The sequence below is a fragment of the Numida meleagris genome, chromosome 3, assembly GCF_002078875.1.
Source record: "Numida meleagris isolate 19003 breed g44 Domestic line chromosome 3, NumMel1.0, whole genome shotgun sequence".
NCBI lineage: Eukaryota > Metazoa > Chordata > Aves > Galliformes > Numididae > Numida > Numida meleagris.
This window is the reverse complement of record NC_034411.1, coordinates 13,136,073-13,153,571: the sequence shown is the minus strand read 5'-3', so window position 1 is coordinate 13,153,571 and position 17,499 is coordinate 13,136,073. Positions and strand designations below refer to the sequence as shown.

At 40.8% G+C, this 17,499-nt stretch overlaps 2 protein-coding genes and 1 long non-coding RNA gene across 12 annotated transcripts in view; 2 read left to right on the top strand and 1 right to left on the bottom strand.

The window, feature by feature from the left end:
* SLX4IP (SLX4 interacting protein) overlaps positions 1–729 on the top strand; it is a 100,037-nt gene extending 99,308 nt beyond the window's left edge. For 4 of the 10 annotated variants that reach the window (XM_021390109.1, XM_021390108.1, XM_021390106.1 and 1 more), the window contains one exon: positions 114–727. The gene's annotated coding sequence lies outside the window, so the exon portion shown is untranslated. Of the gene's footprint in view, positions 1–113 lie in introns of all 10 variants that reach the window. The other 6 variants (XM_021390111.1, XM_021390112.1, XM_021390113.1 and 3 more) reach the window with 5 other exon arrangements.
* The window catches only part of JAG1 (jagged 1), a 35,312-nt gene that overhangs the window by 16,116 nt on the left and 1,697 nt on the right, over positions 1–17,499 (bottom strand). Inside the window, exons 3-5 of the mRNA XM_021390096.1 lie at positions 7,286–7,337; positions 1,774–2,028; positions 749–809 (exon numbers count right to left, since the gene is read on the bottom strand). Coding sequence (XP_021245771.1) covers positions 749–809; positions 1,774–2,028; positions 7,286–7,337 — 368 coding nt within the window. The remainder of the gene's footprint in view (positions 1–748; positions 810–1,773; positions 2,029–7,285; positions 7,338–17,499) is intronic.
* LOC110395551 lies at positions 7,345–15,950 on the top strand. Its single transcript, XR_002436449.1, has 3 exons — positions 7,345–12,297; positions 12,611–12,699; positions 14,064–15,950. It is a non-coding gene; the product is annotated as an uncharacterized LOC110395551 (long non-coding RNA).

The following is a 17,499-nucleotide window of genomic DNA, read 5'->3' as shown; positions in this document are numbered from 1 at the left end:
GTAAGGGAGAAAACCTCCCTGTGCCATAAATATATGCTGTATATTTTGAAGCATTCCAAGTATTTAGTTCTTGGGTTATGGATAAACTCTGCTTCTCATTGTCTCCTTGCCAGGACAGAATGGACTTCAAAGCGCAGCAGCAAAATTCTACATTCATCAGAGCCTACTGACAAGATTTCATCCCAGCTATTAACCTCTCAGCACTCCGAGCCTGGCTCACAATGGTAAAGGAACCGAAAGATTTAACTAATCCTATTCTAAAGAATGCTTGACTTTTGCCTACTGATGGAAGAAAGCAAGGGTGGGAGGGAGAAAGGGGGAAATGTGAGTGAAAGGAAGGAGAGAAAAAAAAGCCACACTGTACACTTCAAGGTTGTAGTTGAAACAGCAATTAGGATATTGGAGGGGAAAAAACCCACAAAAATAAAAACAAAACAAAAAACCCAACCCATAAGACATTTGTGCTATTTATGCGGCAGCAATTAGTCAGTGCTCATTAGGCAGTATTCAGATGATTTATCTCACTTCTTCCCCAGCCCCCAAAATGCCACCATTTCACAAACCAAATGCTTCAAATTATCAGTGCATTAAAAGCCTGCTCCCCCCTTATTCTGGGCAAGTCGGCATGAGTAATGTGCCTTGCTCAAAAACATGACTCCAAAAATACCCTCACTCTACAATCCTATTGTGTTTTGCATCACTCATTTAATTACTTGGTGGGGACACGGAGAGAGAGGGGAGCATTTACCTGCACTCTCCTGGAGTTGTGCAAGAACCATGCTTGGGGCTACATCCCTGACGACAAATAGCTGTTAAAAAACAAAACAAAAGAATATCAGCATGCAGCCTGCTTCTTGCATCTTCACACTGGTGGGAAGGTTTTAATCTCTAATCACCATTGTAATCCTACTAAATCCAAGGTTTTGACAAGTCCCTTGTATCAAGTCTGTTAGAAAAAGAAAAAATAAAGTAGGCAACTCCCTGTGATATGAAATCTATCAGCTAGATTTACAGAGAAATCATACCTAGTGCTGTCCAAAGAGTTGTTTTTATGTAAGAGAAACCATTTCACCTTTGAGCTGCAAGTCACTGAGTCTACTTGTTTCTTTTCCCTGTGGTGAACTGGCCCACTCTCCCTATCTTTACATCTAATTCAAAGCAACTTTTTAACTACTCTTTACTTTTGAGACCTATCTGAACAGACAGGATATTAAGATGAGCATCTATTCAAATTGTAGTTAAACTCAGCCAGCAAGACATGCTGATAGACCGTTCCTATTCACAGTCCTATTTTCTCCTTCCAGAATTAGTAGGGAATGGCAACTTCCTAAGTAAACACGTTGAACATCAGCTCAGGTAGAACAAACACCCTGCGACTTTGCAACGACTATCAGCTCTGAAACAAGTCTCTCCTTCCTGCTTGTCTTGAAGTTCTGCACCAAAGGGGAAATCCTGCCATTGAAGTCAGGAGCAGAACTCCCATTGAAGTCAGTGGGCTGGGTTTTCTCCCCAGGGGCAAAGATGTGGATGCTCAGAGAAAGGATACATCTGCTAAGTACCCAGTACTAGCAAGATCTCTCCAAGATTTTAAAAACAAGGCATAAACTAGTCTTGTCCTGCCCCTAGTTCTCTGTGTAACACGTTACTCACTGTCCCATCAGTTCTCGCCCTGCTGTCAACACAAACTGATCACCAAACTGCAACCTGGATACAAAGAACTCAAGTCCTATCCCAGACTGCTGATAATCTGGGGTTCAGGCTTTTGTCACAAACCTTTGTTGCATTCTGGTCCCATCCAGCCTTCCAAGCAGGTTTTGTTGCCATTCTGGTCACAGGTATGGTGAGTGAAGAAGTCATCTCTTGGTCGACAAAATTTGTTGCATCCAAAGCCATAGTAATGTTCTGTGCAAGTCACACGGATTTGATACTCAAAGTGGGCAGCTCCTGTGTTATGTTTCAATGTCTGCCACTGACGGCTTGGATTGATCATGCCAGAGTGGGATGCCTTCTCAATTATGCGATCAGGATCTAGATGTTAAAAGAGACATCGGAGTTAAACCTTTGTTTAGGTATCATTCCCTCCCATGTTACATATATCTCTAGCACAGCAGACAAGACTCTCCAAGATAGCCAGTTGGCTGTATTCATTTTCTGTTTTAGAGAGTAAGGTAAGGCTGCCCTGGAGCTACAGACCAGTAACTGAAATGCATATACAGCCTACAAAGCCAAATAAAGCTTAAAGTCAAAAGGAACTGATAGGTTACTGCCCATTGCTTATCCCTTTCTCAGTGCGCAGACATCCCATAAGAATCATACAGTTAGTGATTAAAGAAAATTTGGCTGCTTTTACTCCAAGATCCAACAGGCTGTACATCATGTGGTTCTCCCTGCTTCTCCATTACTAGTGTTGGTTTTGTTTTTAACTGGAACATTTACAAAAAAGTCATACTACAAAACCCTAATAAAGCAATGTCCACAAACTGAACATAAGCAGTATAAAATGTTTGCTGCCTTCTGGGACTCTGGTGTAAACACTAAATTGAAAACTAGCAACTCTGGCATTCAGTCAACATCCGTGAGTTTTGGCTGAGAAATACCATGAAAGTTCTCCCTTCAGATATTAGCTGACACTAAAAATTCAAGATGGCAAGTGCTCCAAGTAGAGAACTCAAATTACTGGATATATTTGCTACACAATCCCCTTCTCTCAATAGAGCATTTCAAAGTTTAGACTTTGTACTCGATATTTAGTTCCAGCAAAGGTTTTCTGGCTTTCTGAGCCCTACAACTGTCTAAATTATGGCTTGAAATAATAATATTTCACATTAGCTTGGAACATTGTATACATCTGTGGTATTTCACTTTGTAGTCCAGGTCTTGTGACTTAAATGATCTGACACTGTCTTACGACCTGCTGCTAGCAAACACTTGACTGCCGAATGAAAGTTTATCATAAAACAGCCAAAATATCCTTGCAGACATTGTAAAAAAAAACAAAACAAACAAAAATAAGTACCAGGCTACATTGTTCTGTATATGGGAGCATAATCCAGCCACAGGAAAAGTTTAGGTAGAAGGGCAGTTTGCCAACGATGTGTTACAAAGCGGTGCGGGAAGTACTAGCACATTCAAGCGTGAAGAATTAAAGTGTATTCCTGTTCAGTTAGCTCTTCTGACAACTACAAAAGAAAGCTTGGAGATTTTATGGAAGAGCTGAAGACTAATGAAGCTGCTACAAGACTTGACATAACACACAGGCAGTGTTTAATGTAAAATACTTCTAAACGTATTGCTGAAGTCTTTTGATTTTTAGCTTTCAAAAAGAACATCCAAACTGGCTTTGCTAGACTGATACCTATTGTCAGTTCATCACTAGATCCTGCCTCCTTGTCTACAGTTTTGAGAATAGTTAAGTCAAAGCACTTGCTCCACAACCACAGAATTGTCTCTCTATATACATATATATATTAGTAAGCATTTACTGATTTTATGAGTATTCTTGGCTCAAGTATGCAGCATTCATTAACTGTTTACAATGTGAAATTAAGGGCAACAACTTCTAATGCATCTTCTGGTATTTCTCATTTTATATTTTCCACTTAAATCTTTTTTTTTTTTATTATTATTCATTGGCACTAAGTCCCCAAACCCACATCTTTGTATAAGACTTTCAAACACATGTAGGCTTTTATTAATTTAGATACCTAAGGACTTTCCATACTGGTATATCCAGAGCAATATCATGCTCTTTACTGTGCAGGTGTAAGGCTCTTAGATCTCATCAACAAGATTACTAATTCTAAGAGGTACTTAAGCAGATGCATATCTATTTGCCTTGAATGGGGCTAGTCAAGCAATTACAGTTCTACTCATGCGTGCTGGAGATGGCTTTGCTGCACTTGCCAAGATTACACCCAGATCTACAGCATAGCTGGAAAGGGAATGCATTTCCCCAAATACCAAGTCTGTGCATAAAGACATCCTGTTTCTTGTGAGTAAAACAACTCTATTCCTTTTCTCCTCTAAGCAGTAGAAGGGGAATGACGCTCAACTTAGTGTTGCACACCCTCCCACTTGCTTCTTCAGTCTTTTCCTGTTCTCTGTGAGGAACATTGCACAAACAACTATTTCAGTCCTTGGCACCAGAAAAACAATCACCTTGGAAAAGAGATCTTTCCTCTGCTCTATCATTCTTCCCCTATCTGTCAGCTCATTAGGAAGCATGTCCTTGTTGTACATCTGTGACACCAGTTCTTTTGAGTTCAGTCTGTGGATAAGAGCTCAAATGGAAACACCCTTTTTAGTCCACTGGACTTCATTTTGTTAAGGGCCCAGATGAAAGCCAGCTGCAATTTCACTGTGAATCACAGCTAAAATGCCTTTGATTTGATACATGTTATACAGCTACTACCACACATTTAAATTCAAAGTCTGACAGACTTAAGATCCCTTTCCATGAGCCTTCACCCACAGTTTTCACAATGAAGTATTGGCATGTTCCTTCTTGTATAAGAATTTCTCCACCCTTCCTTATTCCCACCTGTCAGTACGCACTTACACAAGTGTGCTGACCCAGACTTCAGGGAAGGCATTGCAACAACTCTTCCATTCTTAGCCTGCTCTGACAACGTTTTTAAGTTTTAAAGCAAGCAACCCCAAAGTAGCAGATTGGCTAATAAAACAAGAATTCAGCCGGGCTTGAGAGAAAGGGATCTTCATAATTCCCTTGACATCATCAGACTAAAAATCCCATGCATCCATTGAAAGATTAGAGGGAACATTATTCAATTAGAAATTGATGAAGTGGAAGAGAGACTTTCTGCACATCTTTAGCTTCCTCTCAGCACTATGCTGTCAGACAGTTGTTTCCCTTTGCTTTCTATGGCTAAGCTTTAAAGCTATTAATGTCTGTTTATTCAGTGAACAACTGTATCAAAGCTTCTAGGCACAGCAAAATTAGCTATTTCGCTATACTGCTGCCTTTGCCTTTCAGTGGTCTAGTTTCTGGAAATTACAGCTATCAAGCATCAGGAAGCAAAAATGAACTAAACAACCAAAGAAATCCAGACTCTATCTAAGCAGTTGAGGTGGCCAAGAACACCATAGTTATTTTTATTTTTAAGTCTGTTTCAGACAATTACCAGCAATGGCTTGTTTTACTTGGTGCTGAAGTCTCTTTTGCCCAACTGGAGTTCACATGCATCTCATACCAGTAATTTACAATAGCTCCTTGACATAGCTTGAGATGCAATGGCAGCCCCATTAGCTTTGTGTATGAAGCGACAGTAGCAAGATGGAATCTAGAGAACAAGAGTAAGGAAACTATTTACATTGACTCTTGGCTCCAGCAAACGTGATTCTCATCAACTTCAACAGGGCCAGAATTTAACTGCAAGACACTCTTGGAATTGAGACAAGAGAGAGTATGTGATTAAGGGAACGTAGGAGGTGTGGAATGTAGAGAGGGGAAGGAAGCATCCATTCTAGGATCGCCTGATGACTACATTGATCAGAAGGATGCTCAAACTATTGCAAAACACACAAAGCCTACTAAACTCACTTTTTCGAGAGCTACCAGAGAGTACTTACGATTCAGTAGTAATTAGAGTGAAAGAAAATCCTGGGTATAAGAAAAGGCTCATCACTTCATATGATGACAATTGTTTAGTTCTTCAAGACATTCTTTAGCTATGGGAAAGCTGACTGTAAGTAAAGTGACTTTACAAAGAAAAGGCTTTGTGCAGTACTGTGACTGAAGTGACCTACAGATGGATGTGTGACAACAAAGCTAGTGCAGAAACGCAAATCAGGAACATACATAAGAACATGTCTGCACTTGGTCAAATGTACTGCTGAGAAATGAGGCAATTTTGTCTGAAGACATTTGTACTTCCAGAACATGAAAGCAAAGAAAGGGTTCATTGTGTAGCTTTGGAAATGCAGTTGTTTCATGAAAAAAGATGAGCTCTAATAATAGTAAAAGTGGCAGAGAACTAGTCTGAAAAAAATCTTCAGAGCCTACTGTAAACAAGACCTTCATTTTGAATTCAGGCATCTTCCATTTTTAATACAAATCTGCTGCTGAAGCAATCTATTTTCTATTCCTCCATAAAACATATTTAATTAAGAGCCAAGAGGTTTCCCAGACATCTCCATGACTGTGCTGGAGTAGGACTTCAGATCAGAGGCACTGCAAAAGTGTTGAACATGGCAGGTTGTAAAGTAAATCAGACACCACTAAGCAGATCTGTGTAGAAAGGTTCTTGGACTCAAAAAGCCATTCCCAAACTGTCTATTCTTCACCAATTAAAATGTAAACAGAAAACCACAGCACTGTGCACATTTCTATAAGGCCTTTCTTTTGTGAAGTCCATTTCAGTCCAAAGGGGTCTACAAGTTGCTATAAGATTTATGGAAGATGGGCCACAGTGCTGATATTTCCTTGTTGAAGGAAAAGGCTTGTCATATCAAAGGCTTACAAGTTCATATTCATAGTTTCTCCTGTGGCTTTTACCACACACTATAAAACCTTACGCTGAAAAGAGTTAATTTTGCACACCTTCTTCAGTAACAGCAGGCAGTGCACAGAACAGCTCATAATGCCAGGAGACTATACAGCTTCTTCTAGCCAGCGGTAAAAACTCAGCAGAAAACTTCTTAAACCAGCCAAAAGACATTCCAGGGGAAAGATTCCCACCCTAGATTTCCAGCCAGCTCTACCAGGTGTTATCTGGTAAACATTTTTATTGTCCCTGAATACAAGTCCATAGACATCCAACCCCCAAGAACCGGTAATCATTTGCTTCTCTTCCTCTTCTACAGTCATTAGATGGAGCAACTGTGTCAAGTCTCAGAGATTTTTTTTTTTTTTTAAATGTAGTATGTTCAATTTTGTGACAGACACAGTTTATAGGGAATAGGTCCCCAGTCAGCAACATTTATGCTTTTAAGTATCACTCTTTAAAAAAGCAAACAATGCAAAACAAAACAAACAAAAAAAGAAAACCTCCTGGGCTCTTATTCTCCCTAAGGAGGAGGTGAGAATTCACAGCATCTATTTTTAGGCATGGAATTGTTGTTACCTAAGTGAACAAGCTACTCACCCTCTACAAGAAATAAGGAGACAGGCTACTGCAGAACCTGGAGCAGTTGCTCTGAATTGATTGTGGGAGAGCTTATCACTCTTCTCACTGTTCACAGTAAACTGGGTAGACTGCCAAATACCTTTCAATAGACAGGAAATCAAGGAGTCCAAACAAATTAAACCAGGGGAACAAATACTTACTAGTAGAGTTATCATTGTAATCCCATGCCTCAACAAGCAATGTGTAGGATCTCTGCAAAAGAGAAACAAGAGTTAATTTCAAAGCCACATACAATCTGAAGGAAAAACAATAATGTAATTCAGATTCAAAAAAATACCTGGTCTGTGCCCAGGAAAACATAAATAGGTAATAGGTTATACTTGAGACAAATGTGATCTTCTTGAAACCCCATAAGCTACTTTATCCAGTCTGACTTAGAAAGACCTTTCACCTTAGATAGCTCATCTTTGTCATCATTAATGCATCTTACGTACTTAACCAGGAAGTCCAGCCTTTGACACTACACTGTTGCCACAGATGAGCATTTGTGGAATTGCATATTGCATGTTGCAGAGAAGACACTGACCTAGCATAGCAGCAACCAAAAAAAAAAAATCTTACAAAAAAACCACAAACAAAGAACACCTCCACTCAAGAACTGCTTCAAAAGAATTTTACTTACAGAAAAGTAGTCTTGATTTCCCTGCCCCCAATCATCCTGAAAGCAAGAAGTGTTGCTAAGATTACTGTGCTCTGCCTTGACAGCACAATCTCTAGGGACTTTACTTTTCAGCACCCCCTTTGAAAGCTTTGTCTGCACGAGGGCCATCGCAGCTCCCACAAGTATCAGGTAACTGAGGGAAGAACTGATGGATGTGGGAAGGGGGTGGGCTAAGAGAGAAGCATTGTAAAACAAAGGCTAAAATCAGGCTATTTGGAAGAGCAGGGAAAGGGAAGACGCACTATCCACCCCGTGTCACATTTACAGACAGACTAACCTGCCAATGAGATCCCCAGCACTCCAGTAATAATAATCATCAGCATAAACTAATCAAGAGTGACTCCATGGGTTGGAAAGATGCCAGCTATTTCATCTGAGCCACCTTATCTTCAATCCTAACTTGAGAACAAGAGCCATTAAGATGTATTCCCCTCCCCCTCTCTACTCTGGGATATTATTAACTTAGCTATACCTTTCAAAATTGCCATTTAGCCAGCCATAGCCAAACTTAGAGAATGATTCAGAAAAACCCTCCAAAATGAAAAAAGCCAAAGAAAAATAAGAAAAAAAAACAACACCCACTGATTTGATAAGTACAGTAAGAACTACAAATGAAATAATAAATGTAACGTATTTCTGGTGAGAACAATAATAGAACAAATATAAACTCTCTCCATGAACAGCTTTGATGCTTTGCCATAGAAGCTATGTACTGTAAGGTTTATTTCTTCTTAATTATATATGCACTCAGTAGTGGTCTGCAGCACTTAACACCTTTTCTGTACCAGAGACCAAAATACAGTTGAGAATAAGCTGCTACAAGGTGCAGCTTTAAGGCAGACCCCAAATTCCTTGAGAGGAGGAAGAAAAAAAGAAAAAAGAAAAAGAGGCTGAGGCAGACTGTTTTCTCACGACTGGACACAGCATGCAGCCTCTAGTTTGTGATGGACACCAGCTTGGAATATAGCCTAAATATGTTTCATATTCAAAGCAGACTAGGATTCCATTTTGTTCACTGATAACTGTGGGAAAATGCTTCAAAAAGTAAGCAAAGCTGGGCAAGCTGAGACACGCACCCTGACTTTTACAGGAAGGCTGCATTGGCCACACCATTTTTGGTTAATATTTCATGAAAGTGACATATTTGTTATTAGTCTAGAACAAGTCTCTCAACTTCGAAGAAACTTCTAAAACCAAACAAAAAAAGCGCAACATGATCATTCAGTGCTATTAAAAGCATATTTAAGAAGTTCTTTCACAGGTCAAAGGTAAAAATCCATCAAACAAAACTCGAATAGAGCTCCTGAGCCATTTTAGAGATAGACATTGCACTATCATGGATGCTTTCTCACTGGCTTAATTGCAAACACTGAGAAGCACAACATGTTAGTGCAAGCTTGAAAAGCGTTATGATATAGAGAGTGAATTATGGCAACTCGCACTATTTCCAATAAAGTTAAGGATGTTTTCCTTTCGGCCTTGCATAATTGTTTTGGAAGATATTTTGTCTAAACTCATAGCAACAGTTACGGGTTGGTTCTCAGGACTGTTTACCAACACACCTAGCCCTTAAGGAAAGGAAAGGCTGAATCCTGGCTTTAAGTAGTCATGTTGCTAGATACCTGTGTGACCACTTTCCAACAGGAGTTTGTTTACAGAGTAAGGAGCTTCTGCTTAACTGGATAGAAATAGAATGCAGGGAGAAAAGATCTACCCTAGCAATTCCCTTGTTTCTGTGTGCCCCCTTTCACCTCATCTGACGTATTTTAAATAAGGAATCCCAATCCTGAAAAGAGAAGATATCAAGAATGGCAGTTTAATCTCTAGGCTCTGTCCTTCTCAGCATGGGGCACAGAAAGGACAAGACTTTGTGTTCAGTACAAAAAGCAGAGACATCCACATCCCCACAACAGCAGTAAGCGCCCCTTAGCAATACAGCCATCACACAGCTCTAGCCAGTGCTTCCCCACCACTGCCCAAAAGAGTTCTGTGCAAAGACCGAACCATTGTTATATTTTAAAAGTGCACATCATCCCCACTCTATAGATCAACAATTAAGATATCTGAGGAATGACTACTTACAGTGAGGAGGTTTAAGTTTTCCCATGCCCACAGCTGACCTCTGCCCATCTTTGAATAAATACATACGTCCAGACACAAGAATTCCACGTCATGCACCTTACTCCATCAAAGCAATGTCCTAAGCAAAAAGGCAGCAGTGAACTTTCTGGAGTCACACCCAATTAGCCACTGTAAAACTGAGCTTGACTAGCAGACGGGGATTCTGACTTGAGAGGAAAGGCAGTTTGAAAGGAACAGCAAGCTGGCACAGCGTGCAGAACATCCACAGTCTGATCCACCCAGAGGACTGAAAGGCAGCATGGTCAAACTTCAGCAAAAGTCCTATGAGTTAAGCTAGGAGGGGATGGAAATGGTTGAGATCACACTCCAAATAAAATAAAGCAAGCACCCATGTGCAAAGGTTGCTCTCCTCAGTGACAAGCCACCATGACTTAAGTCTCAGTCCACTGATAACACAACTCACTGAAAGCTTTGAAGAAGCTGAAATCCATCAAAGTCAATCCCTTTTAAGGGTCTGAAAGGGCAATGCTGCGTATTTTCTAGTTATTTAAATGAAATATTAGCAGCTCCAGCTAAACAGCAGGTGTTTAAAGCTCTCTGCTCTATTTTTTCTTCTTCCCTTCATCCAGCTATTCACCCAAAAGAGGTGTTTTTGTACTTCGGCTTCTAAATTCTGCAATTCAGCATGACAGAGGAAGACCGAAACATCAGGCTTATTAGCCAAAGGACTGCCTCCTTTTGAAAGAGGCTGCAACTTGTTAAACTTCTTTCCCTTCTATCCTTGTGGTTAAACCATGCAAGAGCTTTGCTGAGCATGTGAAACCATGACTAGACAAATGCAGTGGGAAGTTTGCATTCTTAATGTTGTGCCTGCTCCTCCCCTCTGCCAAACAAGGAGAGCAGGTTAAGCTCAGCCATGTTCTCCTCATGCATTCCCAGCCAGGCACAGCTGTGAAGACTCATCAGAACAGTCCTCACTCTGCCTGCACTACTAGGAAGAAGGCTAGGAGCTGGGCACACTATCACAGGGAGCACAGTGCATTGAAGGAGATGCAGTCTCTCTGTCCTTCAGCTAGAAGGGGATGAGAGGAAGAACGGAGAAACAGAGTAGCAGTTCAAAGTGCCCAAGAGCCAAGGAGGAGGACACCTCTGAGCACCTTTAAGGCTAGTCACAAAACCACTTCCCCTACAAGTCAGCAGGGCTCTCACTTGCATGCTCCTGCTGCCACAAGGCAAGTCATGATGACGCCATGCAGATGTGTCACCACGTCATGCCACAGTCAGACAGTAAGCCCTGAAAACAGAATGCTCCTCCACAGGAGATGAAGACAACTGGTTCCTCATCCACAGAAATTACGTATTTGGGGGAAAAAAGGGAAATAATTCTCTGGATTCTTTCTTGAACGCAGTGAGGAATGCAATTCTATAGACCAGTCTACATAAGGCTAAGGCAACAACCCATAAGGTGTTACTCTCTTAACCCTACATATATAGGCAAAACAAGTTGCAGTTATCTTATGCATCAGAGTCCCTGACCAAGTGCTAGACTGAACCTCAAACAGGCAGGTCTTGTCAGAATATGCCCAGGTGAAAATGCAAGCACGCTTTTCTTTTGCTCTTTGGTTTGAGCAGTTCCTCCACTGCTGTTAGTGCTGGTAAACACTTCATTGCTACAGAAAGAAGATACGAAACCGAATTCAACTCACTGGCAACTTCCAGGAATAACTTTCACCCACCATTCCAGCTTGGCATAAGCCAAGCCAGTAACTGAAGACTGCTTCTGTGACACAACTTCTTCTTCCTGCCCAATGATGGACACAAAGTACTGCAATCCAAACTATGCATATGCTTAAGCATCCAGTAAATCAGCTTGATCTCTGATCTGTCAAACTTGCTGGAATAATGAGTGTCCTGTGAATACATAATGTGCTGAAGTTGCCATTGTGTGAAGTAAGTCCATGGTTTGTCTGGGAGCCGAGCAATGCTGAGTCTACTGCTGCTTCCTGTTGCTTGTCCTGTATTAGCATTATTTTTGGATAGGCCCTATTATGTTCTGTAATCCTCACTGCAGTCAGTATGGCCACGCTATTGTTCTCGGTTAATATTAGCAGTCAATGTTGCTGTCTGGGTGGCCAGGCTACAATGTATTCCAATCATAAAACTAGCATGCATTAATGAAACAATGTACTGGGTTAGAGGGGGGTGACTTAGGGTCCATCCCTCCCACTACCCTTCTTAAATATATATTTAGATTTTATATATAACATTATATAATATTTCTTTTGAAACTAATGATTTTAGGTGATTGCAGCTACTGAGGTGCATCACACGACAACAGCATTTTAATCAGCACCTTATCTGGTTACAGGGTGATTTTCTCACGGAGCCCCACTTGTTAAAGGCTAGCAGGTAGGCCAAGATGTCAACAGCTGCTTTTGACCTCCCCCAACAAGCAGATTACCTGCTCTTATCAGTCCCCCTACCTGTTTAAAGCATCCCACTGATAATTAAATGCACCAGTTACAAAAGGGTGGCAAGGTTAATAGAGAGAATACCTAGTAGCCAGCCAAGCAAAACAGTCAGGTTCACATGGAGCAAGCCTGAACAAGAAGCCTTTCTACTTATTTACCTAAGCACATAAGAACTGGGTTGAGCTGGTAAAGGACTCGGGATGTTTGACTACTTACAAACCACTTTAACCACTTCTATCCACATTTTACAGCTTCTTCTGAATACTACAACAATAATGAGTATAATTTATGCTGTAGAGGAGTGACCACAGAACCATGAGCTCCAGAGAAACAAGAAAAGGTTGTAACAACTTCTAATTTTCACATCTTTCCCCATTTAAGATGCACATGGCTCACATTTAAAATGATTATTAGAACTGCATTAAGTAACACATAAAACTTATATCCATGAGCAGAAGTGCTAAGTTCAGTCTGTTTTCTCAAAGGCACCCCTGTATTTAGCTTTATCTATACACAAATGCTTTTAAGAACTGCAGCTTGAGGTTTTTGCAGGGCATTGGAGGTACTGAAGTAGGAGCTGAAGCTGGAATAAATGCCATGGACGAGAACACAAGCCTCTCAAGCTGCACAACATCTCACATAATGAGATGAGGCCCAACTTAACCAGCTTCCAAACTAGTTTCTCTCTACTGCAGCCTCCATTCCACAATGAAGCTGCAAGTTTCACCAACTAGAATTTTATGCATAAAGCATCAATTTTATGCAATTCATTTTTAGACATGCAGACTTCCAGCTGCATAAACAAGCTGACAGTGCTGGATGTATGCAGTCTGAGAAAGTTTAGGAATAAGCTTCAACATGAGGCCCAATCCAGCTGCCACTGAAGTTAAACTGGAGCCAGCCTTTAGTATGTATCACAAGAACAAAAATTCTGGAAGCAGGCAGGATTTATTTTTAGGCATATTATGGTAATGTAGTCAAATGGATTTACCAGGAAGATGAAGTTCTGAACTGACTGGAACATAAATAACTCTTAAGAACATGTAAGAAGTCCAAAACCCCCAAGTAGCTGCATTGCTTCTCTGCAGTCCTGGGGAAAAAAAAACAGCTTCACAGATGGTAATTATGCTTCAGATGTCAGTTAATACTCTCAGCTCCATCTTGGCTAGTAATCCTAGGCAAAACATTGCACTTTAAGTGCTGAAGATTTATTCTTACTAGCGAACATCAAATGACAGGGTGTATTACTTGATTGATATGCATTTTGTTATAAAATTTTCTTCTGATCTGCCCCTGCTCCAAGATGATTTATCAGACATTCTTTAAGAAGAGCTTGAACAACACTGAGCATGTGCTACTACAAGTTTTCAAAAAGTTAACCAGAGGGAGGAGAAAAAAAACACAGAGAACCAAAATCAAGCTTTAGTTTTATGACTGTTATCTAATTGTTCAAAATTAGAAAACAAAAAAATAGAAGAAACCCACCACATACAACAAAGCAAACAAAAATAAAGACGAAAATAAACCACCACAACCACCAGTTGAATGAAGTGGTCTTTTTCTCCCAGAAGGCCGCTACATTAATTAGTGAGGCACAGATAAGTATTTTGGAAGCCTCTTGTGTCAAGACAAGGGAGAGAGAAGAAATAATGAATCTTAAAAACAAGAACACAACACTAAAGCTCTTTCATCCCCTCCTTCTAGTGAGAAAAAGCAGTGCCTGCCCAGAGGATGTCTTTCATGACTGCAGGAACCAGCAACAGCAAGACTTGTCATAAAAAGAGGGAAAGGCCAAATATTTTATTTTTTTTAAAGTAAGATGGAATTAAGATGTTCAAAACACTTTTTCCATTATATTTCACACTAAAATTATTTAGATGCTGGAGGGTTTTTTTCCACCTCAGTAGTTTGCTGGTGGGTTGGTGCAATTGGCCCCAATATTAAATAGTTACAAGGAACATAATTTCAGGATAAACAAGCTGCTTGAAATTGGAGCTATGCATTCCAAAGGAATTGCCAACTTTGACCTGCTTCTTACTCACAGCCTCATCAAATCTGCAAAGAAACCTCTCTTCACATAAAAGCAAAGTTTACTGCTAAGCTTTGCTTTGTTAAAGCATGTGCGGCTCCCTCAAGGTACCGCACACATCAGACTTTGAATACCGTTTGATTCTTTAAGAAAGGCGAGAGATTTGATTTATGCCAGAGAAGAGCATGCGTCTACCAAACAAAACTTGTTGAGACTGACTTTGACAAGTGGAACATGGAAATCCTTTTGTTCCATACTTTTCTATATGGCCTCATAAGCCAAGCCTGCCCATCAAGAAAAATCAATCAAGTCTCCAAAAGAATGTATGAATAAAGCCTAGCTGTGAGTATATGTTTTAAAAATATTATTATAATTGCAAATTACTGTAGAATTGCAAGCTACTGCAGGGGTGGCTTTCTGGACGCACTCTAGTGTTTTGTCTCTGCTGCTCTTCTGCCCTGTTCCCTAGCAACTTTGCCAAACCTCCAATCGCTTAAATGAATTTATGGCCCACCATCTCCACAGCCATTACTCACAAGGGTACATATCAAAACTGACAACAGCTAACTGCATGAGTTATTAATAAAACACCAATGCTTCAAATTTACATTACAACTATAAGCCAACTCTAACAGTACTTTTACATTACACACCATTTTCTTCTGTTCAAAACCTCTAGTGCAACATTCCTATTTTTGACAAAAGACAAGAGGGGCAGCTTGGTGTGGGAAGAATTGTTTTGGGTTTCCCCCCCCACTCATTTTCTTGTTTTTTAAAGTCATGAGGGCAACAAGAGTTCTGAATGTTACTGATTCAAGCTGTAACATCCTATAAAAACCTCCCTTAAACAGCAGAACACAATCAATACATACACAGAGATGAGCATGAATTTTCAAGTGCAATACAATTAACATTCCGGTTTAGCTCCGGAGTTGCTTTGAATATATCCAATTGAAAAGTAATGGTAAACTCCCATGATCAGCCGCATTTGTAAATGTAAAGCTGGTCTTACGCTTTGATCAATCAACGGTCTTTACCCATCTAAAGAGATTGTTTTAAGTGCTAAAATTTCAGCATCAGATTTAAGTTGACTAATTATTAGTTTATCTTTGGAGCTTTCAGAACCCCTTAAAAATGATTTCTGTACACAATTTTAGTACAAACAAGAGCTTTGTCACATTAGATATTCTTTTGTTCCAATGCTATTTAAAAGTCACAATGGCTAACCAAAAAGCCGTGTCCTATGAAGTTAAAGCTGGGATGCAGGCTTGATAATTGAGAACAGTCATCACAATCTCAAAAATGACATTCTTGCATGGGAAAATGCAAGCATTTATTCCAAAAATTTCCAGTTGTAGGAAAGAGTTGTCAGAAGTTGACAAGCTTTACGCATTTTGCAGGCTGCACTAGAGTTTCACTGCTGCTCTAGGATTCCAGTGCTCAATTACATTCAGCAGGACAACTGAAAAATTTCTTTCGCTAAAGAAAGCAGGTAAGAAACTTCCTCTGTGGTCCCCAGGACCCCAAGTCCTCCTTCTACACTGAAGATTTCCCTTCCTAGTGATCCTAGGAAGAGAAGGGTGTTAGAAGCAGAGTATTCAGTTTTCACATCTTTTCTACATACACATACCTTCAGAACCAAGGCATTTAAATGACTGGGAGCAGATTCCGGGGGGGGGGAGGGGATATGACCCTAAGTTTTCTAAAAAAAAAAAAAAAAAAAAAAGCCTGCAGTACATGCATTACAGCCATTGGCAGAGCTTCAAATACCTCAGATTTTTACAAAACCCTTTATCCCTTTGATGGCATATTTGATAACAGTTTTATCTCATTCATGTTAGGGGAAAAAAAAAAAAGAAAAAAGAGGAAGAAAGAAAGGACTTGTACTTCCAACAGAGAATACTTTTGTTAACTCCCCTATTGTACTTTGTAATATTATCTCCTTAAAAACGCAGACTTGATTTCACCCTTCTGCCTCTCCAGCCTTCACTGCTCCAGAAGTCACAACTGACAGAGAAGGCAGGTAGGAGGCAGCACAGGACACTTCAAGAACACACGGCTGCCTACAGTTCTTGGCCACAGGACTAACAAACTGGGTGTCTGCACTACAACTGGAGGGAGGAATGTTTTCGGGGCGGGCTTTCCCCCAAAAAAAGTCTACGCCCTCAGAACAACCAGGCCTTATCTGACTAGGAAGGGCCAAGATCTGAAGAGTGCCGAAAATCTACAAATGCTTCCATCTCTCCAGCAATGATACAGTGACATAGGATAGGAAACAAGATTCACTCCTCCCCTGCTTGCACGCAAGAGCCCTCCACCCCTTGCAAAAATGACTGTAGGCATCTAGGTTAGGATGACTGGATATTCAAAACTGCTGAGCATCAACATATCCCAAGGCAGTTACTGGGAAAGTGTGTGTTCAGCACCTTTGGAGAAGGGGAGGGGGAAAAACAGTTTTGTTTCCTAGGTGATCTTTAAATAAAAGTTTTAGGAACATAAATCTGGGAGTTTTCAGCTAATATACCATAGCATCTGAGAGAGCCACCCCAAAAGGCAGATTGCCACGTGTGCACAAAAGCCCCCCATATTGGTCATCCTCAGTTTTTGCTTGTGTGTTGGCAACAATGCTGGGCACAAAGCAGCACACCTCCTGGTACTGAGGGCCATGGCAGTGGCAGTCTTACATACCCCCAAACCCTACTACCCTGCATGAAGCGGGTCACTGTCCCAAGAGATGGTTGTTTTGGAAGGATGGTCCCTAGGGTCTGTGCAACAAGTACAGGACTCCTCTGCGAGGAGAACCACATCAAGGCCTCACCCCCCTTGAGCTCTCCAGAAGCAACGAGAAGCTCTGAAAGGCAAGCCAATGTTCTGCATGTGACCACCAATGAGGCAGACTTCAGCTAATGAAGAGGTCACCCCCCACTATTGTCCCGCAAGGCTGACCACTGTTTACTGAAATGGATAACAATGGGAAAGTGCCTGGCAAAAGGCCCCACAAAGTTTCACAAACCAGAGGGAAGCCAGAATCTATGGATCACAAAGCCAACATGCCAGAAAAGGTGCAGTGTGGATAGGAGAGGGTGAGATGGACCAAAGCTGAGGCCAGGC